The sequence below is a fragment of the Leptosomus discolor genome, chromosome Z (assembly GCF_034619465.1).
Source record: "Leptosomus discolor isolate bLepDis1 chromosome Z, bLepDis1.hap2, whole genome shotgun sequence".
NCBI classification, from domain to species: domain Eukaryota; kingdom Metazoa; phylum Chordata; class Aves; order Leptosomiformes; family Leptosomidae; genus Leptosomus; species Leptosomus discolor.
The window spans coordinates 4,008,009-4,032,232 of NC_141419.1; the positions used below are offsets into that span (position 1 = coordinate 4,008,009).

General features: G+C 52.9%; 1 protein-coding gene across 1 annotated transcript in view; it reads right to left on the minus strand.

Annotated features, from left to right (window-relative positions):
- Window positions 1-449: 449 nt before the first annotated feature.
- RPS6KA1 (ribosomal protein S6 kinase A1) overlaps window positions 450-24,224 on the minus strand; it is a 39,988-nt gene continuing 16,213 nt past the window's right edge. The window contains exons 3-23 of the mRNA XM_086479823.1: window positions 16,918-16,971; window positions 12,051-12,167; window positions 10,875-10,956; window positions 10,498-10,578; window positions 9,627-9,706; window positions 8,925-9,031; window positions 8,299-8,336; window positions 8,023-8,165; window positions 7,427-7,497; window positions 7,088-7,176; window positions 6,801-6,865; window positions 5,701-5,803; window positions 5,270-5,397; window positions 4,659-4,784; window positions 4,128-4,217; window positions 3,748-3,906; window positions 3,372-3,533; window positions 2,681-2,757; window positions 2,422-2,539; window positions 1,868-2,005; window positions 450-1,547 (exon numbers count right to left, since the gene is read on the minus strand). Coding sequence (XP_086335949.1) covers window positions 1,425-1,547; window positions 1,868-2,005; window positions 2,422-2,539; window positions 2,681-2,757; window positions 3,372-3,533; window positions 3,748-3,906; window positions 4,128-4,217; window positions 4,659-4,784; window positions 5,270-5,397; window positions 5,701-5,803; window positions 6,801-6,865; window positions 7,088-7,176; window positions 7,427-7,497; window positions 8,023-8,165; window positions 8,299-8,336; window positions 8,925-9,031; window positions 9,627-9,706; window positions 10,498-10,578; window positions 10,875-10,956; window positions 12,051-12,167; window positions 16,918-16,971 — 2,151 coding nt within the window. The 3' untranslated portion in view covers window positions 450-1,424. The remainder of the gene's footprint in view (window positions 1,548-1,867; window positions 2,006-2,421; window positions 2,540-2,680; window positions 2,758-3,371; window positions 3,534-3,747; window positions 3,907-4,127; window positions 4,218-4,658; window positions 4,785-5,269; window positions 5,398-5,700; window positions 5,804-6,800; window positions 6,866-7,087; window positions 7,177-7,426; window positions 7,498-8,022; window positions 8,166-8,298; window positions 8,337-8,924; window positions 9,032-9,626; window positions 9,707-10,497; window positions 10,579-10,874; window positions 10,957-12,050; window positions 12,168-16,917; window positions 16,972-24,224) is intronic.

Consider the following 24,224-nt stretch of genomic DNA (forward strand, 5'->3'; position numbering starts at 1 on the left):
CATCCTTGAGCACGCGAGTGTTTGCTGTCCCCGCAGCTCTCCTGCTCCTCCCGAGAAACAGCCACCACTGAACCAGGGAGCTCCAGCAATTCCCTGCAAGTCAGAATGAGTCGGGAATTTATTTCTAGCACAGTTTGCCTGCGAGTGTTGGTTTCTATTAGCACTAAAATGTCCTGAGAGTAAGAAGTTCCCCTCTGCAGCCCCCCGTTGCTGCCTTATTCCATAACTGGTTCTAATTCCTTCCCTCTGCAAAGTGAGGAATTGCACCTGCGAGAAGGTGGCACAATACGCAGCCCGACTACAGTACTGCTGGTTTTCCCATCACAGGGCCAGATGAACAAGCTCTGCAGATCTCCCAAAAGGCAGACAAGAAACATTATCCCTGTACGACGTGGGGAAACGACCGGGGTCGCTTATTCTGCAGCTAAAAGTCAGTCAGTAAAGTAACGTCAACTGAATGACATGTTTATTGTACAATTCAGAAAGAAACCCTGAGTTACCAGCTGTAGAACAAAGTTAAATAATAATAAAAAAAAAGGATAGTTTGTTTCATAGGTCCCTGCTGAAGGAAACACAAAAATGGGCAGAGCAGCCGCCAGAGCCAGCTCAAAGCCTCAGCTTTGCCAAGGAGAAGGTTCCTTTGTCGTCCCCACCTGCGTGGGTGACAAACTCCCCAGGGAGTGATGGGGAGAACACGAAGATGAGAGGGCAGAGGGAAGGAATAAGCCAGACCTAGCAGGTATCCTGGACAGCCGAGCCTCTAAGGGGGTGTTTGGAAACCCCGTGGTTTATTTTGTTCAGAGAACTGCGGGCTGGGCTGGGGGAGGGCAGGAGAGAGGAAGAAACGGAGTCTGGAAAATCGACCTTATGCTCTGAACACACACGCACAAAAAGTGAAGCCAAGGGGAGGGAAATCCTTTACAAACACGAGTGCTGCTGGCTAGGGGTCTGCAAGGCTGCTGTTGGGAAGGGCGTCCAAAGCTTCAAGGGAGGAAAACCCCCTCAAAAGCCTAAACCCCAAACATTATGGAATCTTCCAGCTGCTGTGGCGTTGGAGAGGATCAATTCCAAGAAATGATGTAGCTACAACAAATATCTGGCCCTACACAGGGAAGGGTGAACCAGAGCTGCTTTTTAGTGCCACTTGACATCAGTTATACATTCTAGTTCTCATATACACAGATGGATGTCTTTAAAAATTGACAATTTACACTTCAAAAAAAGTTGTACAGTGAAGTTCCCTCAGCAAAGATCAGTCCACACAAGGAGGAGCCAGTCTTTCAGAGCCAGGAAGGCACTTGGCCTTTGGAGAACGAGTCCTCAGGGGAGCTCCTGTGCAGGCATAGACCACCCGAGCTCCTGCCCCTCGTCTTCAGTAGGTGTGCAAAGTCTGGTGCGCCTGCACCGCGCAGACCATCCCCCCTTCACAGCGTGGTGGAAGGAAGCTTCTTCACCCGCCTCTGTGCTAGGATGGAGGATTCGATGGGCTTCAGCTGGGGGCTTGGCTTGGAGCTGTTCAGTGCAGAGTACGTGGCAGCCATCGCCCCCTTGGAGAGAAGGCACGAGAAGTCATTTAGGTCTAGGAGAGGTAATTCAGACTCATGGCTTTACAAGATGAGGGACCAGAGGAGCCAGACCCACACACAAAGCCAGGAGCGTCCTTCTTTCTTCTCTAAACCTCCCTCCCGCACTGACGTGCCGTTAAAGAACCTCCCTAGGTTTTCCTGCCAAAACCCACCTTGTTTTGTATTGCCGCCCCTGGCCCTCTCCAACCTTCCATCCTGCTTTGCCCCCACCCAGACCGGTGTTTTCCAAAAAGCCCAAGGTACACGAGGAGCCAGCGGAAGGCCCAGCCCAGACTTTGTACCTTTACAAGCTGAACGTCCTGGTGATTCAGCTGGCTCTGGGGTAAGCTGTCCTTCTTGGTTATCCAGGGATGCTGCAGGACCTGCTTGGCTGTTAGACGCTGGTGAGGATCCACGTGAAGCATCTTTGATACCAGATCCTAAGGACATCGTTTGGAAAGTTAGACTTTAGAAGATTTCATACTTCCAATGCAAAAAACACCTGTCTGCCTCCAAATCAGGATTTAAATTCAGAGGCCAGGTTTCAAGTCTCCAGACATCAGTCTCCTTTTGTATAAAACTTGGTTTTGGTAGACCTGGGAGATATAACACAGCAGCAAATCCCACATGGGTCAAGCACGAGGTTGATGCTGCAAGCAAATATTCACGGCCAGAGCGGGAGAGGCACACTGCTGAGCTGCCGTGGGGGAGATCTGCACGGGGTAGAAGCTACACTGCTGGTTTTCTCCTCTCTCTTCTGGCCTCCCTCTCCAACCTGCTTTAAACTTGCCTCCCAGCAACTGGCGGTGCTTGACCCCGACCCTTTAATATGACACAGATGAACATCAAACTGTACCTTGGCCATGTCCGAAATAGTGTCCCAATTGCCTCCACTGATGGAGAACTTCCCCCCACCTATCCGGGTCAGGATCTCTTCTGGAGTGTCACTGGGACCATTTGCAAACGGAGTGCAGCTGGGGAGAGAAGAGAGAACATTTGGTTTAGTGTCCTGTGACCCGGCCAGGGAGCAGTGACCGACGAGGAGAGGCCCAACTGCCACCGCTGAGCACGGCTGAGAGCAAGGTGGTCACAGCCCCTGCTGCTGCCCCGCTTACCCTGCGAGCATCGTATAGAGGAGAACTCCCAGGCTCCAGATGTCACAGCCCTCGTCGTAGCCTTGCCGTTTTAGTACCTGAACAGAACGCGCAAAGGGAAAAAAAAAAAGTGTGTTTGGTTCTTGTCGCTGAGCTCACTTCAGCTTCTGAAGAGCAGCTTGACCCCCGCGTGCAGCCCGCATGCAAAGCTTCTAGAGCCCTGCTGAACACCAAAGTCTTGGACTACAGATCAGGATTCAAATCAGACTTTGGTTTTGTGCAACAGAGGAACCCCCCCAGGCACATCAAAACAACAAGCGAGAAAGAAGCCGCGTTCCAGCGCAGCGACACTGCACACGTGCTCCACGGCGTGCTGGCTCTCCTCCTTTCTTCCGCACCGAGACAGCTGAGCGGAAAATCATCCCACCTCTTTCAGCCGGTCAGTTAATCAGGAAGGGAAGCAGCTAGAAAATCACTGGGGTTTCAAAGTCTCAGTACCCTCAGCAGACGCCTCCATAAGGACAGTACAAGTTGGAGGACTGCACCCATCCCCTGTTGGTCCATTGCTACAAGTGGTATTTCTGTATTTACCTCTTCCAGGACAGAGCATGCCAGAGCAGGCTGGAGTGAGGAATGGGCCAGACCTACCTGTGCACAGGCTAGGGGAGGGATGTGAGAGCTACCGAAGGGTCTCAGGTCAGTAAGTGCTCACCTCGGGTGCCACGAAGTTTGCCGTATAACAAGGAGTCATGAGGAGGCCGTTCTCAGCCCTCAGCTGCTTGGCAAAGCCAAAGTCACAAATGCGAATGCTTTCGGGGTTTCCCGACTCATCCACGTAGAGAATATTGCTGGGTTTTAAGTCCCTGTGAACCACCTGTGGAGCGAAGGAAGTTCTCATACCCCAGGAAGATGAAGGCCTGAAGCTGCAGCAGGACACTCGACCCCAGCTCTGGCCCCACCTCTGGCTTGCCAAGACAGCAACACCAGCAAGAAACAATAGTCCCGACAGGCACGGTTACTCCCCGGAGGAGAGGGAGCGTAGTGCAATGCCAGAGAGCTTCCCAGAAGACAGATGGAACCATACTCACCCCTTGGGAATGCAGATACTCCACCGTTTTGCAGATCGTGTGCAGGACTGAACTGGCTTCCCTCTCCGAAAAGAACTTCTGCCTGAGGATTTTATCCAGCAGCTCCCCTCCCCTCATCAGCTCCGTCACCAGATACACGTACTTCCCATCGTCATACACCTACCAAAGCAAATATGGAGGGGTTAACCCAAAACTGCTTCCACAGCTTCCCTTTTGAACTCCTGCCACCAAGAAGCACACGGAAATCAGCAGTGCAGAGGTGGGTCTGGAGATGCTCCCCCACACCAGAGCGACACAGTTGGGTTGCCCGTGCTGGAGCTGCTAGACCAGTCTGTGCTTCCTAACCCAAAATACAAGGAAATCATTCAAGCTACACTCACATCTTTCAAGGTGATGATGTTCGGATGCTGCCCGTAGCGCAGGAGGATTTCTATTTCCTCAGAAGGGTCTCGCTTGCTCTTGTCAATAACCTGCAAGAGCGTGCATAAGCGTTAGCCACATCGGGGTGGGAAAGGGGCCAGGACAAGGCAAACAAGCTGAGTGTTTGGAGCCCTGAGAGATCCTGTATCTGCTCCCTGTCCCCTGCTCTCTTTAGCAATAAGCTCTATGAATCCCCTAGTTGCTTCATCAGTTCTGTCTCCCCAAACCCCAAAGTTTTACCTCTGGCTTATTGGTTAAGATCTGACAAGAAGGGTGAGATACTGGCCTGCCTCTGAGAGAGGAGAACCCTGCTTCCCCGCTACTCCTAGGTAAGAAAGCGGGTGCAGTTACATGCACAGCAGCACCGAAATTGTCCGTTTAGGCCCTACGCAAGCAGGGAAAGCGATTTCATTCCTGGATGTTATTTCAGTCATCATGGGGACAAACAGACACCTATCAGGGTAGATCAGTTCAGGAGGTAAATCTCAGACCTTGACAGCGTATTCCATGTTGGTGGCTTTATGAATGCAGCGTTTACACACTGAGTAGGAGCCGACGCCGATTGCCTCCTTCACCACGTAGCCGTCGTTGAACTGGACGTTCTTGCCGTGCAGCTGCTGGAGGAGGAGAGCGGAGAGCAGATGAGCTGGGAGGGTTCAGGGAAGGGTTTGTGCAACGTGACGAGTTAACTTCAACACCGAGCGAGCTGACAGACTGCTGTCTGCTACATCCCACAGCTTCCCTCCCGGCTGGGGAGAGGGAGGAGAAGAGAACAAGGCAGATATAGGTCAGTGGGCTAGCACTGCCTGCAGCAAGGAGGGTGCATTTGGGTGGCACCTTTCAACCCCTGGGCATTTACACGGACCTCCTGCTTGCATGGGTCCACCTGAGGAGAGGAAAGCAAATAGACTTGCATTGCCCTGACGACCTTTGCACATGATGGTCAAGAGAAATGAAAGAACAACAGGATGCAAAAATTCAAAACAGAAAGACGCTGCCTTGGGCTTCCCGTTAGCTCTGCTCCAGACGGTACAGAGGTCCCGCAGACCCCCTCTGGAGTATTACTGCAGCTTCAAACAGTTCCTCTGTCCCCACTTCTTACCTGTACCACCGAATGTAGAGGCGACTGGGAAGGTTTCACCTTGCCATCCTCCATCAATCCGGTCGCCACGAAACTGAAGCCTCGGAAGAGCTGATGTGCCCCCGCGCTAGGGGGGATGCCTGGGGAATCTACAACAGGAGTTGAGAGGCAACTTGAAGAGGGCCAGCCCTGCGGAAGCAGAAGCCTTCCCCTTGCTCTCCCCCAGGAGCTATGGCTCCTCGCTAGGTTATTTGGGATAAAGCCACACCACAGAGCACCGAGCTTGCCCCTAACAGCCCATGGCTGGGCCACCTCCTCAGTGCTGTAACCATCTGGAGCTGGCGGCACTAGCAGGAGGCAAACCTTGCCCTGCTGGCACCGGCAAACCAGTACGAAGCCGTGAAGCACCATTTCACACAGGAAACTCTGGCTTGGCGTGAACTCATACGAACCTTTTGGTGTACGTGATGTAAATTCTGTGTCAAAATAAAAGGTGTCATCTGGCTGGCCGACGGCGGGCTTGAAGGGCGGTTTGATTTCCCTGCGGTACAGCTTCTGCAAAACAAAGGCAGCTCGAAAGTGCTCCGACAGGTCAACGCTCTCGTACGCACTCAGAAGGGCTTCCCATTCAAAGGCTTGGTAGGAACGAGAGGCCAAGGAGAGATTTTGCAAAGCTGGAAACACCTCTGTGGCTTAGCACTTAACTATAGCTCAGAGGGAAGACTTTCTTGGCCAGGTGCTTTTGAGTCACTTTGTGGAGAAATACTACAAGCTCTACCAAATATTAAATCAAGAAAACAAAGTGTTCTACATGCAAAGTGGCCCCACTCAAAAGCGGTATCCATAACATATTTACCTCGCCAGGCTCTTCCACCTCGTCCTAACTCCCTTTAGGGCTTTGCTGACACGTATCTCCCCAGGGACAGCCAGAGGAGATGCCCTAGGAGGACATTCCTCTCCCAGCACTCCCACAAGTATCCTTTTTAAATTGCTTCTTGAAGCAAAAATTTGAAATGAGCTACACCAGCATTGCTGGAGGTTCAGGGGAGCAGCTTTCTTGGTGCCTCGAAAGCACTAAAGGACTGACCTTCAAAATCCCTTACCAAGTATGGGAAAACAGGGAAGAAACACAATTGTGTGGTAAAGTAGGGAGCTGGCCAGAAGCAGCTGGGAAATTCCAGTGCAGTCCTCACCCTGCTTCTCTGTGCAAAACAAGGTATTTCCTTGCCAGAAATGTTTCCCCGATGCCTTCCCAGCTTGTGCAAGACAATCCTTGTTGTGCCAACCCCCAATTAAAACCTGTGCCTTACTGCTGAGAGATGAGCAAATTCAAACCAAGGTGAGATCACAGGCAACTCGGGTGTGAAGCAGCTGTTCAGGTAACAAGCAGAATTTTAGTTTTGGGAAGGACTGTTGGAACAGAGGGAAGCAGGGACTGGTAGCTCTCCCATAGCTGGTCAAGCATCACGGTCGTGCTATTACGGCAGCCAGCAGAGCTGCGTTACTGGTGCTGAGTGGTGGAGAACCTTGCTCTTCTGTTTCTGATACTCACATTCCAGTCAATGGTGGAGTAGAAAGGATGGCGCTTGATCTCTTCCGCCCCATCTGGTCCAGAACCTGAAAGACGCACCCGTGGAGTGCGTTGCATTAAACCCAGCAGCCGACAGAGCGAAGGCTACGGCCACGTACGCCACACAGCCAGGTATTACGGGGAACCTGGCTGTAACGAAACGAGCCCATTAAATACCGAGCACAAGTGTGAACATGCTGCTGACCCACGAGGATGTGAGAGGCCCCGATACAGCATCAGGTGTACTCAGAAACCACAAAACGTCTTACCTAATCTGTTGGCTGGATTTCTTTTGAAAAGGGCTCGCAGGATGCTCTGTGCTTCAGAGCTCAGGAACTGTGGCATGCCCAGCTTTGCTCTGGAGAGGAAGTTGTGCAATCAGTTGCAGGTTTAAAGAAGTCAACCCACAAGCTGACTGCAGCACCTCCACCCCCAAAAGTACAATCATCTGTTTGGCATTTACACTGCACCCTTCAAACGAACTGTTGATCCAAAACCGCTTGCCAAATAATGCCATTAAGTTGCAAGAACCCCCTAAATTGCAACACGCTCGGAGAAAGAGCAGAAGCTCGCCTCCTATACACTCGTGAAAGACAAACTCCTCTTACTTGAGGATGAGGGTCATGGTCTCCTTGCGATCCTTCCCCTGGAAGGGCAGCGAGCCCGTGAGCATTTCAAACTGGGAGGGAAAAAGAAGAAGGGGAGGTCACGTCTGAGCAAGCCTGAGGGTTGCACAGATCCCACTGCACCTTCACCTGGGAGCTCGCCAAAGCTAGCGAAAAGCCAGAAGCCTAGCTCTGAAAAAGATCGTGTTTTCTCAGGAGGAGCTTGGTTCACAAGGTTTGCAGCAGGAGTTATGTTCGAGCCAGCGCCTGCTCCTGCGGGAGCCCTCGGATTCAGCAACCACCAGACGGTGGCACCAGATCTGCACAGACACCGACATCCCAGCGCTGGGGTGGACACGGACACCCCGACGCACCCCACGCTGCCCACCCCACGCTGCGCACCCCAGCGCTCCCTCAGGAGCTCAGCCTGCCCCGAGAAACACGCATTCCTGGCTGGATGCCTGGACGGCCTGTTGCAGAGCCCTTCTGGGGAGCTTGGAGAACATCCCCAGCTCAGCACATCTGCCAGACATGCAGCACAGGGCTGTTTCAGAGCGGCTGCTGAGCCAGGTCCCCGATCACGCCAGCTGGGTACGTACCATCAACACCCCGTACGACCACCAGTCAGCACTGTGGGAGTGGCCCTGGCGATTCACAACTTCTGGTGCCATGTATTCCACCGTCCCACAGAAGGAATAGGCTTTCTTCTCGTGGTCTATAGCCTCCTTACTCAAGCCAAAATCTACATAAGAGAAAAACTGTCAGCGTGCACCCACGTGCCCTGAGCAATCACACGGAGCAGAGAGGCCTAAGAGAAGCTCCGTATTTCAAGACCCAACCTTGCTGGAGCACAAGGCTTTTGTGGAGTCCCTTACCTGTGAGTTTGATGTGCCCTTCTTCATCCAAGAGGATGCTACAGCAGGAATGAAAAAACCAAGTTGTCACTGTCTGCAGTAAGGTGAGAACAAGCACACGCAGCAGAGGTCTGAGATGCTCCCAGAATCCAGAGGAGAAAGTTATCTGTCCCTTCCCCCAGTGCATTAAGCTCCATCACCAAGACACGAGCGGGACCAAGAGCAGCTCCCTTCTCTCTACACCCTCAACTTCACAGCGAACGAATGACCCACACGGGTTACACCACCTTTGATGCCCCCCGTACCCCAGGTAAGAATGACCAACTCATGCAGCTGGTACGCGCCTCTGCAGAGGCCCAGCCTGGTGCCTCTGCCCTCCAAAGGGTCTCCGTTGCTTAAAGCTGGAGCCCGGAGCCTGCCAAGGATTACTGCTCAGACATGTGGTGCACACATGCTGCCTCCTGGCCGTAAGAGCTGATCTGAGGAGCAGGAGAGCCTCGTAGAGCGGCACTGCCGCCTCCCATCTGGCTGGCCTCGGGGCACCGTTCAGCTTTGCCTTTGTGGAAGAAGGCTGAGCCCTTTGTGGACCACAGGCTTGGGACCGAACTGGAGGACCAGGTTCCCTGCCTCAGCTGTGCCCCACGTACTTCTCTGGTTTGAGATCCCTGTAGATGATTCCCAGGCTGTGCAAATGGTCGAGCCCCAGAGCCAGCTCCGCGAGGTAGAACTTCACGTCCTCCTCGGTGAACATGACCTGCAGGAAGGGAGAGGAAGGGAACAGGCGCTGGGGTCACAACGCCGGCAGCGGGACCACCTCCGCTGCGCCCCGTGCAAGACCTTTCACATCCACGTTGCTCCCTCCTGCCCTTTCATACCGCAAGTTTCCCAGGCTTCGCCCGCCATCCTGAAGTATCAATTAAAACCACCCAGGTTGCTCAGCAGCAGACGGGTTTTTAAAAAAACCTCTTTGTTTTCGTTCACCAGGTTACGTTCCCAGTTGTCTTCACCTGGCACAACTTCTTGTCACCCTTCCCATTCCCTGCCCTCGCCCCGTCCCAGCAAGGCGACACAACCAGCCAACACTGCAGCAGAGCACGGTTCTCGCCTGGTTTTGTTCTTAACGTGATACCCAGCAGAGGTGATACCTGCCTCCTACGCGGCTGCTTTTCTGCCACAGGACAGGGTTCCTGAGACATCCTCTCCTGCCTGTCAGCTCAGGGCTTGCAACAGGTTGGAGGTTGTTTCCACCCCTCTCAAAGGCTTTCCAAGGGTCAATCGCTTCTCCAGGCAATTAAGCACAGATGAACCCAGAGCCTCAGCAACCCACCGAGATGCCAGAGCGTACCCACCTCTTTGGAAAGCCGAGTAAAAAGGTCACCTCCTCTGAGGAAATCCAAGATGAGATACAGCTTCCCCTCCGTCTGGAATGCTGAAACACAAGCCGGAGCAGGAATCAGACCCCTCCGCTAAGGGAAGGCTCCGTGGTGTTACATTAGTCACTTAAACCCCAACGGCTCCAGTTGTGCAGATGCCCTGTGTGGTTACTAGGTTAAACACAGGTAGGGCTAATTATTTGGGCTAAGTGAGATCGCCTGTCCGTGACGTTGGAGTGGGAGCTCACCAGGAGCACTCTGGCACTGCAGAGAATCCTCATTTTTTTGGTTCCCTTTCAGCCAGGGAGGTCTGGCTGAAAGGGCTGTTTTCCTGAGAGAGGCACTGCTCACTTTACAGGGAAAGAAGGTGTCCTCGCCTTCCTCAGCATCAGAGCGTTAATCTTGCCAAGCTCTGGCTTGACTAGCTAACTCTGCTTTCTCAGTTTCTCCTGATTTAATGTTTTAATCCCAAGGATTTGATATTTAAACCTCTTCTCCCGCTTTGTGCTCTGTTCCCCATTCAATAGCTAGAGCAGGCACGGGACCAACGGCCTTTCCAGGAAAGGATTTGTGTTAAGGGGATTGTGACGGCTCCAGAGCAGCACAGCCATTGAGGGATACAGACAGATCCAGGCCTCTTCCCCCTTTCAGGTATCTCCAGAAGCCTGTTAGGGACCATGAGAGGGTCTTAGCATCCTCCAAGCAGCCTGCTGCTGGATGCCTCATGCTCATCCACCTGCTCATGGCCTGTGTGCCTGTAGTAGCATCTTCATTGTGCTTAAAAGCAGTCAGTGTCTGCCCGAGCCTGCAGCCCCTCTCCCAGTGTCCCAACTAGCTCCACACTCACCGTAGTGGAGTTTCACCACAAAGGGATGGTTTACATCAGCCAGGATGTCCCTTTCTATCTTTGTCCTTACTCGATCACGCACTGTGGGAAGAGAGAGGAACGGCTCAGACACAGGAGGTGGCACGTGGTACCCCGGAGTCAGCCTTGTCCCCAGCCTTATGCCCTTTAGGACCAGGCGGCTTGAGCCAGATCTTTTCCCACCTCCATCACTCCAGTAAGGGTCTTTTACAGATGGAGAGAAAAGGAGGCTGTTTGGCTGAGATAAAGATACTTCTCTTTCACCCACACCACCCTGGGGCCAGCAGTGACTGCTGTGACATTTCCCCAATGCTCTTCAAGGCGTGGAGGATAAGACGATGGCAGTAAGAGTCTCCTACCTTTCAACGTCGCCTTCTTGAGCACTTTCATGGCATAGAGGTGGTTGCTGTCTGGCGGTGTTATTTTTCTCACCAAGAAAACCTGAGGCAGAAGAACACCACATTCACCAAGCACTAAACATGAGCAGTAGGAGCTGGATGCCTCCCAGAGTGGCAAACCTCACAGTAACCCCAAGAAGCAGCTGGCCACAGGACTGTTAAGATGTACCTCAAGCTCTCCATGAGAAACCCCATGAGGTTTTCAGGAAACTGCTGTGTGTAGACTCCTCTCACCCCCTATCTCCAGCCATTACAGCACTCATGCTTTTATACTGCACTTTCCTCCTCTCCAGTCTTCCACACCTCTTGCTCACTCCTGCAGTTCCCGTGGGGCTGCAGCTGATGCCTGGGAGCTTGAAGCACTGATGCTTCAACGTACCACAAAGCCTCCTGGTTTGACAGCCCACATCAACTCCTTATTATCCAGGTCCTGCGCCCTCTTTGGATTTTTTACCTCCTTCCCTTCCCTGATGTCCCATTCTACCTGCTTTTAGGCAGCTTCAAAAACACATCACCTTTCTTCTGCATAAAGCCGCTGCTGCGTTTGCCCAGGCAACAGCAGAGTCCTTGTACAAGCCCTCGCTGTGAGCGCTGGGAACTGATTGACATGAAGTTGATTTAATGTGTGAGCAGATGGTCTGTAAGAGACCTGGATTATTTACACATTCACATAGATAAGAGTTACAGGCTACTTCCTTCCCCCTTCACAGAAGGGAAACTGGACCGTAAACAGGGGCCAAACCCAGTCTCTGGCACACAGCAGCGTTTCTGAGAAGAGAGGAACACGCCCGAGTCCTCCAAGTCCTCAATTCAACTGACAGCTCGGCAGCCAGCTAGAGAGCTGCAGGAGGTCCTTCTGCCCTGGGCGACACCTGCAGTCACGAGCAGGATGCTCCTCCTTTCCTCCTGATCACCTGAGAAACGAATTACAGGGGAGCTCTGGGCACACGGGCTGGCCCTTATGAGAAGGCATCGCTAGAGCTGCCTTTGAGGCCAGAAGCAACCGTTTGCTAAGTGGGTTCATCAGTCAGATTCTCAGGATCTGGTGGGAATCAGGTAAGCGGTTTCCTTGGGGACAGTCCCTTTCGCCATCAAAATCATTTATCTGGCACGAGGCACAGCAAGAAGTGAGCTCACCTTGCCAAAAGAGCCCTGTCCCAGCACCTTCAGGAGCTCAAACTGCGAAGGATCGGCTTTCTCGGAGCCTTCCTTCACGTGGTGCGTGATGTTGATTTCTTTCACAACACCTTCACCCTGAAAAAGAGGCGACACGGTTGACTGGGAATATACTCCTGAACACGGGAAAGCAAGCCTTATCGGATTAAGGAACAAGGATTGTAGCTACAGACTCACAGGAACCACATCTGAGAGAACCATAAAAGTTGGTGCTTGTCACAGGTATCTCCTGGCTTCAACATCTGGAATAAAGAAGTCAGCGGCAGGCTCGCACCAGGCAGCCCTGATAAATATCCTGCGCTCTCCCCAAAGGCTCTGCTCCTCGCACCACAGGTGCTGCGTCCCTTTGAACTGCATTTCAGAAGAGCGCTTGAAAAGCACCTTCCTTTTTTTTAAAGCACTGGTAGCAAAAACAGGAGTGTTTATGCCACTAAAAATCCCACAACACAAAAATACAGCACTGTTGTCAAAACACGGCCAGGGCTGGCAGAAATCAGACATGTTGGAGCCCATCTGCTCAGCAATCTGAGCAACTCTGCAACATAAGTCTTAGTGCATCTTCAGCACATACAGATGATGCTTTAACAGACTCAAGCCTTCAAGAAGATTGAGGGGAAGCCAAGGTCTCTGGCACATGTTTTGTTTAAAACACATTTTTTTTAATTTAAAAAAAATAAAGAAGAAAAAGAGATTTAATCAGCAGTATCTAGAATAAACTCTCTGACGAAGCTAGGCCAGCACACTAGAGCAGCCACGGACCCTGAGGTGATGCTGAAACACCTCCTTTTCCCCAGCAAACCTTGTCCATACCTCTGGTGCAAAAAGGCCACAGTTCAGCTCAACAGAAACACCTTGTGCTGCTTTCTATTTGCATCCCAAATACAAAGACACTTCTTACACTACCACTCTTCCAGCTGTGCCTTTCCCTCTACTTCTCTTGATCATACCTAGCCAGTATATCTGTGCTTAGGTTTCCTCTGAGCTTGACCCGTTCCAGCCCCTCACCCAACTCACCACGGGGAGAGCCCACAGGCTGGACTCAACCTCCCACTTCTACAGACACGAATCTTACTCAGGCCAGAAATGCCTCGTGGCTGTAGGTCTTGTAAGGGCAAGTCCAGGCTTCTCAGCACTTCAGTCCCACGTTATCCAGTGTTGGACGTGGGCTGGTTGCTATTTGGACCCGAAGGCCGGCAATTATGTTCCAAAGGGCATTAAACTCAGTTGCTCTTTGACCCTAGGGCAGATGTAGCCATCAGAGGCTGCCAGAAAGCTGGGACTACTATTTAGTTTTTCCCCTTGCAGAGCTGGCGGGGGGGGCAAAGTTATGCTTTGTTTTCTGAAACTGTTCAGATACTTGGTCTGGAACCCACCTAATCAAAGCAGCTTTTAAAAACAACAGGAACCAAGTCTCAGGCTCTGCCCCTCCTCTGCACCCCAGCCCACTCCTCACCCTCCCAGCACCTTCTCGGGGAGGGCGGCCTTGCCAAGCACCCGCGGATGTGGTTGCCTACCTGCACCGAGCACCCTTCCCTTCCTGCTCTCATGCTTGGCTTTTCTCGAGACTAGAAAGAGGCTTTGTTTCCATGTCGGTAGCTTTGCTCTCTCAAGATCCTGCATGATTCAGACACTAAGACCTAGCAGAGAAGCCCACGCTCTCAGCGGTGCAGCACGTACAGACTGAGCACGGGGAGAGGGCAGGGGGACAGGAGCTCCCCCCGTGGCATCCTGCCTTTTGCTGGTCTCGGTGATCACAGACAAGAAAGATCTTATAATCCCTGTAACAACAAGTTTTCATGTTCCATATGATCCCCCAGCTTAAACCTGCCACCTTACACTTCTGGGTTTGTTTGGAGGCTTAGTCCGTGGCAGACGGCTGGTGGTTAGGAACAGCTTCCCACTTCTAGCCAAGAGCCTGAGCGGGAGTCAGCCAAGAGGTCTCCTCCTGCTAGTCCTTGCATTCAGCTCTCCAGGGAGTGACCCCACAGCAGGGAGAGACCTGGGGATGGCACCAGTGGAAGCTGTAGGCTCTTTCCCTCCTGCCCATCCTCATGAAAACACTAGAGAGAAACCAGGTCTACACAGCATCAGCACTTGCACAACCGTTCACGTTTCACCCGGGAGCATCACACACCGATGCAGAGAGGAAAATTAAAATGAACTCTTGCATCCACCTCCGAGGCATCTGGACCCATCCTCCCACCGCAGCTCTTCGGGAGCTGCTGAGCACCCTGTTTTCACAGCCGTGGGAATTCTTTGCCTTGGCCCACAGCAAGACCCAGTGGGTTTAACTGCAAGTGCTTTCAGCAGCCCCAACGGTATCTGAGGGCAGGCAGACATTTGCATGCGCAGCCTGCCAGCCAGACCGCGTCGGCAAACGTACGGACACACCAACTAGACCAAAAGCGGCATCAGCGGAGACGTCGATAGCTTTCTGAGAGAAGCTTTGAGATGCCGTTTGGCATCTTGCTGACACAAGGGAGGTTTCCTCCCATGGACTCATCCAATAAGGTGCAATTCAACAGTTAGGACTCTGGAGACCGGCTCCTACAGCCTGTTTGGCAGCACACCAGAACAAGTCTCCAGCACCAAAGCACCTGCGTGCCACCGAGCTGCAGCACAAACAGGCTTGGCTTGCACCGAGACAGGTTTCTTCCAACGGCACCATTAAGCAAACGACCCCAGAAGGCAGAAAAAGGAAAGCAAACCAGGCTGCTCCGAGCATCCCTCTGAAGCATCGGCCCACCTGGACGAGCAACCAGTGACCCCAAGCGAAGCGACGCGAGCTAGCGGCAGTACTGACCGGGCTGGAGAGCTGGCTGGGGGCAGGCAGCTGCAGGCTGCAGGGCTTGGCTCGATGTTTCCTCTGCAGCCAGAGCGCGAGGAACGCGCAGATGCGAGGAAGTTTAGGGTCCCTCTCCATTCTCCCATCCCGATCAACATCGCACGGCCCCGGTAACGGCCACCCCCGCGAACTCCCCGGGAAGCAGGGCCGGCTCCCGGGGATCGGGGAGGCTCCCGCGGCGCTGCGTGGACGTCCCACGCTTGAGGTTGCCGGATGGAGGAGATACAGGTGGTTAAAGCCCAGCTGGCAGATGCGCAGTGGAGACAAGCGACTCGGTCGCACGGAGGCAGGTTCACGCTCTCACTCCCCAGCAACAGTGCTTGTGGTTGGGGCTTTTTTTTTTTTTTGGTTCAAAAAAAAAATCTCACAGCTCCTCGCTCACATTTGGGTTCCCTGGTTTAGACAAGATGCTGACAGAAAACCTACATGGTCTAGTAAAAGTGACTTCATTGAGTGCTGCATGAATCTCCTGTCAGGCTGTGAGCTTTGGGGGTATTTCCACAACGGGGGAATATTCCGAGAAGCCACTTACTCTTTAAAAAGGAAGAGAAAAACTTATGAAAACCCACACAGAAGCCTGACACAACCTCAGAAAGTGGCACATCTCTCTGCTCTCACACTGGCACAGGGATGAAGGGACACCCACGATGGGATGCAGGGTGCATCGATCCCATGGGCAAATCCTCTGGCATCACTAGGATTTGCATCCAGCCCTCTATTTGCTTTATGCTGTACAAGAGTCCTTGCCGGGGATGCTGGAGCTATCCAAGAGCCACCCTGGGAAGTTCCACGCGAGGTATTTTTAAGGGCATTTCTGATGCAGGCAGCATCTGAACCCACTGCTGCTTGGATTTACTGGCAGGACAGAGGAGAGGTATTTAGATTGCTTGTTTTGCCTCCTTCCCTCTCCGAGCCTGCTCCCCTTTGACCTTTCCCCTGGGTCAGGACAGACAGATATTTTCTGCAGCCAGACCCCAGAGAGCGCAGGGAAGAAAGAAACCCCTTGAAATGAGTAAAGAGACACCCACGCACCTTTGCAATCAGAAATAACCCCGCGTCAGCACTGATTTCTGAATTTCTCCAGAGGGTGCAGAGTATGAAAAGAGGATCTCGGTTTGGACCCAGACAGACCACTTATGACTGTCTTGCCTCCTCCGCATCCATAACGTGCTCTTTGAGAACCAATAACGAAAGAAACAAATGACTGAAGACCAGCAAGGCAGCCGGTCCCAGCTCCGCAGAGGCAACCTCGATAGCTGATGAGGTCCAAAGAGCTGGGAGTAGGTGCCAGAGAGCAGCGTGAAACAGCACCGTGCAGCTGCTGAGCACAGGAGGCTCGGTTCACACTGCTGCCTCTTTCATTCTGCCGCAGTCCCAGCGAAGCAGAAACCCGCGTCCACCACGGGCCATCTGCAGACGAGCATCCCCGCTTCCAAGGAAGCCTTACGTCGCTCAGCGCGGCCGCGCAGGAGATGCAGCCAGCCAGCCAGCCAGCGCTCTGCGCGTGGGCCGGGCAAGGGCTGATCGATCTCGTCCCAACCAAGATAACTTTGCATGTTGCGTTATTAGGCGCTCAGCGCGGGGAGAGGAGCCTCAGAAAAGCAATCCAAAAACCCCGCTGAACGTCCACGCGACTAAAACGCCGGAGCGCCCGCCCCAGCAAGCTGACAAGATCAGAAAGCCACAGGAGACATAAATGACAGCACGGAAAGGGGTTTGGTGTGGGGAGGAAGGAGGAGGAGGATGAAGTGAAGTCCAGGATGTCACATGGGCAAGTGAGTAATCAGTGTTTTCTGTATTAGCAGTCCCACCTAGCTGAGACGGGCTGGTAGGGGCGTGCTGCAAGGAAGGGTTTGGTTTCCAGAGAGGTCCTTGTGAGCTCTGCTTACGCCCTCGCACACGTGGGATGACCCATCATGGGACAAAGTGCAAATTAAATGCAAGAGTCTCCTTGAGATGCCCATCTGCAGCAGGCTCTCTTACCTTGTCTGCCGAGTCCACAAGGTCTTTCTCTATCCAAGTGATGTCTGATTTTGCCTGCGGGACAAGAAATGTGTGTCAACACAGAGGGGCTGCGATACTCCACTACAGTTTTCCCAACGAACTTGTTTAGCCAGACCAGGCGAGCTCTTTGCGGTCGCTGGTGGTGTCCCACCAGACATCGCTCCTCGGGATGCGATTCCGAGCTGTGTTGGTGGCTCCAGGAGAGCAGTTGGAGCCAGATGCTGTTATGGGCTTTGATAAACTCTGACGGGCGGTGGAGTAGGACACGCGGTTACACATGTTCCCCAAGAATCAGAGCACCACTGCCAAGAAGAGAGAATTAATTTCTGTCAGGTTGATTAACGTCTAGATCAGATTTTACTCTCAGCTACACCTGGACAAACTCCAAAAGCATCTCGTCTGGTAGTGGCGTCCTGGGTCTGCAGGGAAGTTTGGCACCCCCACGGCAGAGAGATCTCTCCAGGGGCACGCTCAGCGTTTCTAAAGCAACCAGAAGGAACAGATTCAAATACCAAAACTCACCACATCCCTCGAGGGCAGGGCAGGGCCAGCCCAGCTGCTCTGACAGCTCCCCGAGCAGCACTAGAAACGTCAGTTTATGCTGCCTCTGGGGCCAAATGCAATTCTGTGAACCCTTAAAGGGAGAGATGCAGAAGCATTTAAAGGGAGCTCAAAAAAGAAATGCTTCTCAGCTAGGGTATGGCTCCTTCTCTCCCAAAAACTCAGACTTAAGGGAAGAAGTAGGTTTTTGCAAGGTCAGTCCCAAGCCCGCTGGATTTTAATGAACATGCATAGATGTTACTCTTTCACCTGTTTTTTAGATAACGGGCTAAGTTTGACCAGCAAAATCACCCCACCCCCCCCAAATCGAATCAGATTTGAAACATTTCCACTGAGAGGTTCAACTCTTTGGCTGTGGATGAGATAAAACTCATGTGACTGCAGACAGAAGAGAGCTAAGAGAGACTCGAGCTGTGACTTCTCTTGTTTCTTTTCACGCAGTCCGTCACCACGACGGAGCCCGGGGCGCTGGCAGGGCTCTTCGGCGCCAGCAACGTCAACCGGGTGGGCACAGGGCAAGGCAGAGCGACCTGAAAGTAGGACAGGAGCTATGGAGAGGCGAGAGAAGAAAAAGCAAGCCTTGAGGGAAGGGAGAAGCTGTGCGAAAACAGCGAGATTAGAGTTAAGAATTAACTGATTTTCAGCTCCGGAAGGACCGAATCAGAGAATCAGGGGGCCCTTGCAGTCCTTCCCCTTTCTCCCCTCCATTGCTCTGCCCTTGCTGCGGGAGCAGCCAAGATCTCTTTGGGGCTGGGAGAAGGTGGCTGTCCCGCTGCCGCCGCGGGAAGCGGAAGCCTGGCTGACCCGTCTACCAAAGCCACAACAAAACCCCTTCCCCAGCGCCCAAAAGCGATCACAAAAACCTCAGCGGTCCCCCGCCTGGGGATCACACCCACCCACAGGGAAACCAGCTCCTTCACAGCTCCCACCAGCGAGCAGGCACCAAACCCTGCCTTGGACGGGGATGGATCGATTTCTCTCCCACAAGCACGGATCTCTCTGCAGGTCCACCCTACCAGCACAAGACACTGCTCCTGTGAGCTACCAGCCATCTTCTGACACCCACAGCCTCCGGGGAGGCCATTTTACACAGATTCCTGCACCACTGGGGAACGATATTTGCTGCTCCTGGAAAAGAAAAGGATACCCCTGGCCACCGGCCAGGTGTGAGCCCAGGAGGTCGCTCAAGTCTGAGGAGGAGACAATTTCTTCTGAAGTTTCCAATGACGCCTTCGAACCGCACGGGTGGCTTAGTCATCCTAGATCGGGGGCTGGGGACATACATACAGTGGGGTGGGTTTTTTTTCCAACACCGAGTTCAAAATACAAGTCCTCTTTCCTACTTTCCCCTTTTTTGAGGAAGGATTTTACAAGCCAGGAGCCAAGAGACAGGTTTGTTTTTACTCGCGTATTGTCACTTTGCTGGTTGAGACAGTCACATCTAAATGCAAGGAAAAAAAAACCAACCCAAAAACCTGCAAGAGCTAGAAACAGATTATGCTTTTGGCATTTTGCTTCCTATTCATCAACAACTAACCAGAAGCTGTTTTAATTTCTGTTGCTTCAACACATGCTCTGGTCCCCAAACATTCCCAAATTCTGGCAGCACCTAGGGGAGACACTTCTTAGAAAGCAGTTCTACCATCAGAAATGCCTTTTCCAGAAAAGAAGTTGTTAAATAAAGCTGGATAAGGTCTGGCTCTCTAAGGTCAGGCGATTCACCAACTTCTTGCATCCTGCAGAAGAGACAGAGCACAGTACTGTACGCAGAGCAGATAATTTTATCAGCTAGACACTTGCCTCCTGGATCCTTGGCTTGATGCGAAAGAGGAGCCTCAGCATCTCCAAAGCTTTAGGCTGCTATTCTCCCATACTTTGCAAGCTGGCTTCTGAACTTAGAGCACTCTGCAGCACCCAGAGCGGCACGAGAACCCCGAGTGTAGTAGTTATGTCACTGGGATGTATTTTGGGAGTTTTCGCTGAGAGGAAACTGCGGTTTCGTATGGGGAAATTGCATTGTGTGGCGATGGCTGCACAATACCAGCAGCCAAATGAAAACACTGGATGGCTTTACGGGTGCTTAGGCATGGCTCTTTCCATCAGCAAATCTCAGCAGGCTTTTCAAGAGGATCAGTATAGTCCCCCACGTCACAGACAGGAAAACAGGCACAGAAAGAGCGATTTCAGTCACTACACGAGGCAGCAACAAGCAACTGAGAGTCTGTGTAGCTTTTTTCCCCAAAGTTACGCCACCCCTGCTCTGAGCAGCACAAATCCTGAGCCCAGCACAACTGCTCTCCCTGCAGGACCAGCTGAATTGCAGGTCTCCAGGAAAGGGGCCAGGAGGAGGCAGCTCCCGCACCCTTCCCTGGTTTGTCCCTGCCCCACGTCAGAGTTGCCGCTTGGTCATCTGCTGTAGCGGGTCTTTGGGACGCTTCTGCGAGGCCCCACGCGACGTTTGCACACTGACACCTCAGGGGAGGTTGCACAATCCCGCCCGCTTGCTCAGGGGTCAGCTCCTGCACCGAGGCGCTGCTCTGCACCCTCCTCTTATACATCCAGGGATGCCTTAATACGGCTGGAGTGGGAAGGAGCTGGGAATTGGCCAAGTGAGGCAGTGCAGACGCGGGGAGCAGAGCAGAGGGGGAAGAAGGTCTTCAGCCCTGTGGCTCTGAATCAGTTCTCTCCCAATTTCTACGTTTGCAGGGAAAAGGTGGAGCCACGCCTACTCCCAGTTCCCATCAAGAGGCCATCTGCATTTCATCTATGCAAAACAGAGGCCCTAGATGGTTTCAAAAGTTACCCAGCTGTTTCACCAGCCTCGCTGCAAGGTCCTTTGCTGTCTTACAGAATCCCTGTAGCTGTCCCCACTCTGGACCTTAAAAAAAGTCACAGTTCCTGCCAAACTTCTTTCCAGATCCATGCAACTTTCGCTGCTGTGAAGCTGCTTCATGCTGCCCTGGCCCGCAGCATTCAGACTGCTGCCAGGCTGCCGCTGTGTCTACATGGAGCATCCCAATAGCTCCGTCCCACTCCCAGAGCAGATTTCCCAGAGGAGACGGCTCCCTCCTCGGCGGCAGGAGGCACAAGGGATCTCAAAACAATTCTGCAGCAGAGGAACACAGAAGCTGCAGCTTACATTTGGGCAGCTGCAGCTCGTGCAAGGCATTAAAGCAGCTGCAGAAGGCAGGCATGCTTCAGGGTGATGATGCAGTACGACGGTACAATGCAGTACACTCGTTCATGGTCTGGCCTCTCTTCTGAGCAGTTTTCTGACCTGTGTGTTAACACGGACACAAAGAATTGCATCCTCACCCCGTCCTGCCTTGCCAGGCTCAGCCTACCTGCTCCTTTTCTCCCTTAGAAACAGCGCTTTGAATTCCTGAGGCTCTTCACAAGGAAGAAGCCTGTCCTGAAGCCTCTCTGCTAAACCTAGAGACCATAAACCAGTCTTGGTCAGAAGCAGAAGCCATCAGCTCTTTGCTTCAGACGCAGTTAACAGCCATGGAGGGAAAGGCTGCTGCAAGAGTGCAAGCCTCCAGTGCTTCGCCGTCTCTGCTCCAAAGAGAAGGGACCAGAACCAGCCAAGCAGGTAACAATCCCAAGATAAGGCAATAAATCTAAAGCAAGAAGCACAAACCAAAGGAAACTGCAGCGCAGGCAGCTGCACGCCAATAGGCAGGTTGTGGGTCTAAGGGCAAGAGACACACGGGCTGAGCCGAAGCAAGAGCCTTTCTCCATCACATCCCGGGTGAGTTTGATGCTTTTAGGGCAGAATTAAGTCACTTCTAAGCCTTATGCCTGAAAAGCAAAAAGTTGGTGACTTTTTGGATTTGCCAATTCTGTTCCTTCTGTTCCTGCACCCGTGGGTCCTGGGAGAAGCGAGATGATGCTGTCTGGCCGGCGGTGGGCCAGACGCTGGCACCGAAGTGCCAAGACCCGGCTGTAAACTCTGCGTGAACCTGCTGGCGTTGGCACATCAGTCCTAGGAAAGACGATCCCCAAATCGTCGTGCCAGATACAAACGGTTCCCAGCGCACGGTTTGAAGACGCTGTAATCCAATCCTGTGTCAGCAGGCAAGACTGCAGGACTGAGCTCCGGCAAGTCCCAACATCAGCTCCACAAAACAGGACACTTGCTAGCTCTACAGATTTAAATCGGAATAACCAGGGACTGCCTTTGCCTCCTGCCAGGATCCAGTTACATCCCACCCCGCACTGGGAACAGCACCTTGGCAGGAAGGATCAGGGTTTCATAAACAGGAAGGTGACGGTGTGAAGAACTGCTGCCTGAAGAGAGAGCGCTGCTGTCACCTCAATACGCTTCAGAAGTGGGACTGGTGCCCCCAAGCTGGACCAAAGGGATGTCTCGGCAGAGGTTTCAGCTGCTGCCCAGGAAACACTGGACGAAGACGACCTCTGACGGCATGCAGCCGCCGGGGCTGCACCTCCTGCAGCCCCCTCCAGTGCAGCCTGCTCCTGGGTGCCAGCCTCAGGAGTGGGAGCTCCACACTCCCAAACTTCTGCATGAAGTTATTCTATGCAGTGTACTCCAGAGCAATAACCTCCCTGCAGAGCAGCGACTCCCGCTCTGGAGGGAGCTTGAAATAAATGGGAAGCAAGAGACGGCGCAGTTTTGCAGAGGAAGCAAGTCTGCTTTTTGCTGTTGTAAAGAGCAGAGAGGCAAAGGCTGCTCTGTCTGGAACTTTTTTTTAAAGTGGTGGTTCTCAAAAAGGGGAAGAAACAAAGCAAAGAAACCTCCCCAGCCGCTGTCTGTTCTCCTGCAAAGGCCTTATTTGGGCAAGGCTGACGGTTGGTCTCACTTGCAACCAAAGAACTGGCTACAACTACGTACTTTTGGCTGCGCTTCTTTGGTGCATCACCCTCTGGGAGCCCCCAGACTGAGAAATCCTGTGGGACACTTGTCCCTGAGCAGCGCTGTTCTTCCCTGAGCAGAGACACCCTTGGAAAGCGAAAGGCTTCAGCTTGCGGTACCTGCGTGTGAAGGGACCCACCAGCCAGCAGGGAGGAGGGGCTGGACCTGTTCAGAGAGACGGGGACGGAGGGAAGGGAGCTGTGCCTCCAGGCAGAGCCATTTTGACACGAGAGGGAGTGCTGCCCACAGCAACGAGAGGGTCATATCAGCAGCTGCAGAGTTTAACTCGCTTTGTTGCCATCCTCCACCTTCCAGGAAAGCGAGGCAGGTGACGCCGACTACCCCCACAGGAAACCTGCCCTCTGAGCAGCGCCTCTCGAGAAGCCTGCGACTGCCCCGGGACTTCTCAGGAGCTGAGATGTGTCCCCGTGGACCTGCGCTATGTTCACACCCCACACGTGGCACGGTCACCACGTCAGCCCACCGCCACTCCTGGGGCTTTGCTGGGAGGGGAGAGCAAGAGTTAGAGAGGTCAGAGCGAGCAGGTGCTGCTACTCCATGTTTATTCAGGAAAGGAGGTGTTTCCTGGCCTGCTGCTCACTACAGCTTAGCAGAGAGGTTGAAAACAGAAGTGCAGCCAAGCAGAACATTTTGTGAGATCAGACCCATTTCATTCAACTGCACGCCTGGGAGAATTCAAGGGTTTCACTTTATCTAATTCGGCAGCAGCGCCGTATCAAGGTTGTATTCAAAGATTCAACACCAAAGCCATCTCTCCCCTGCTTACACACACCCAATTAAAGAAAAAAAATAATCATTTGAAACCTCAAGCGGATTTAAAAGCCCAAGAGGAGACTCTGCCCTGTTCTCCCACACGCGTTCCCATGGGTTTAGTCCCAGCCCACGCTCCCTGGGCCATACAGCAACCACAGCCCCACGGCTGCCCTCCCTTCCAGGTAGGAAAAACCTTGTGGGCTCTGGGTTTCCCATCATCCCAAATCACCAGTCCACATCACTGCAGGGCTGCCTGCTCAAAGCGAAGGTCTGACCGACCACTGTTTTACCGCATTTTATAAGACAGGGTTACTTTTGCTTAGTATGTGTGTGCCCACATCTGCAAAAGGTCAGGGAGAAAAGACACGAGACCTCTCACTTGAGCTCCTCAACCACTTCCAAGCACACTTGGAGCAGGAAAAGAGAAGAATTCAGTCCTGGGGGTTTTCTAAAAGCAGGCAGCGGATGGAGGGAAGAAGTGTGCCCATGCCCCTATGAGACACTAGAGAATCGGCAACAGCTTCTGCAGGAGGAGGGAGAAACAGGACAGCGCTTAAAAGAAGAGGGAGATTCTTAGAGCAATCCAAGAGGATCTGCAGGGAAAGAGACAGCTTCGTTAGTCCTTTCAACTGAACTCACGCTGAACAAGGGCATTGGCTGTTTTGACAGACAAAAGCCTCGGGAGGCAGCCAGGGCCTGGGGGAGGAAGGGCCCACCGCAGGGTGGCTTTGAAGATGGAAGTCTTGGACAAAGTCACTTCTACAAACACAGCTAAAGAACACCGGAGACTTCGGCAACTGGAACTTCCCGATAAGTGGATAAGGATGGGGGCGGATTCCTGGCAGGAGCTTTGCTGCCAGAGGTTTGCAGGACGGGATTACTGAGAGGGAACAGGGCTGCGGTAGAAAAGAGCCAAGTTTCACCCTACACCATCTCCAAGGACTGTTTTATTTGTCTCCTCAAAACAAAACAAACCAGAAACGAGTGAGGGAGAAGAAACCCAGGACACCCAGCCAGACCTCTGCACAGCGAGGGTGTCGGTAATGCTGGCATCTAGAAATCCCGCTCATCGCTA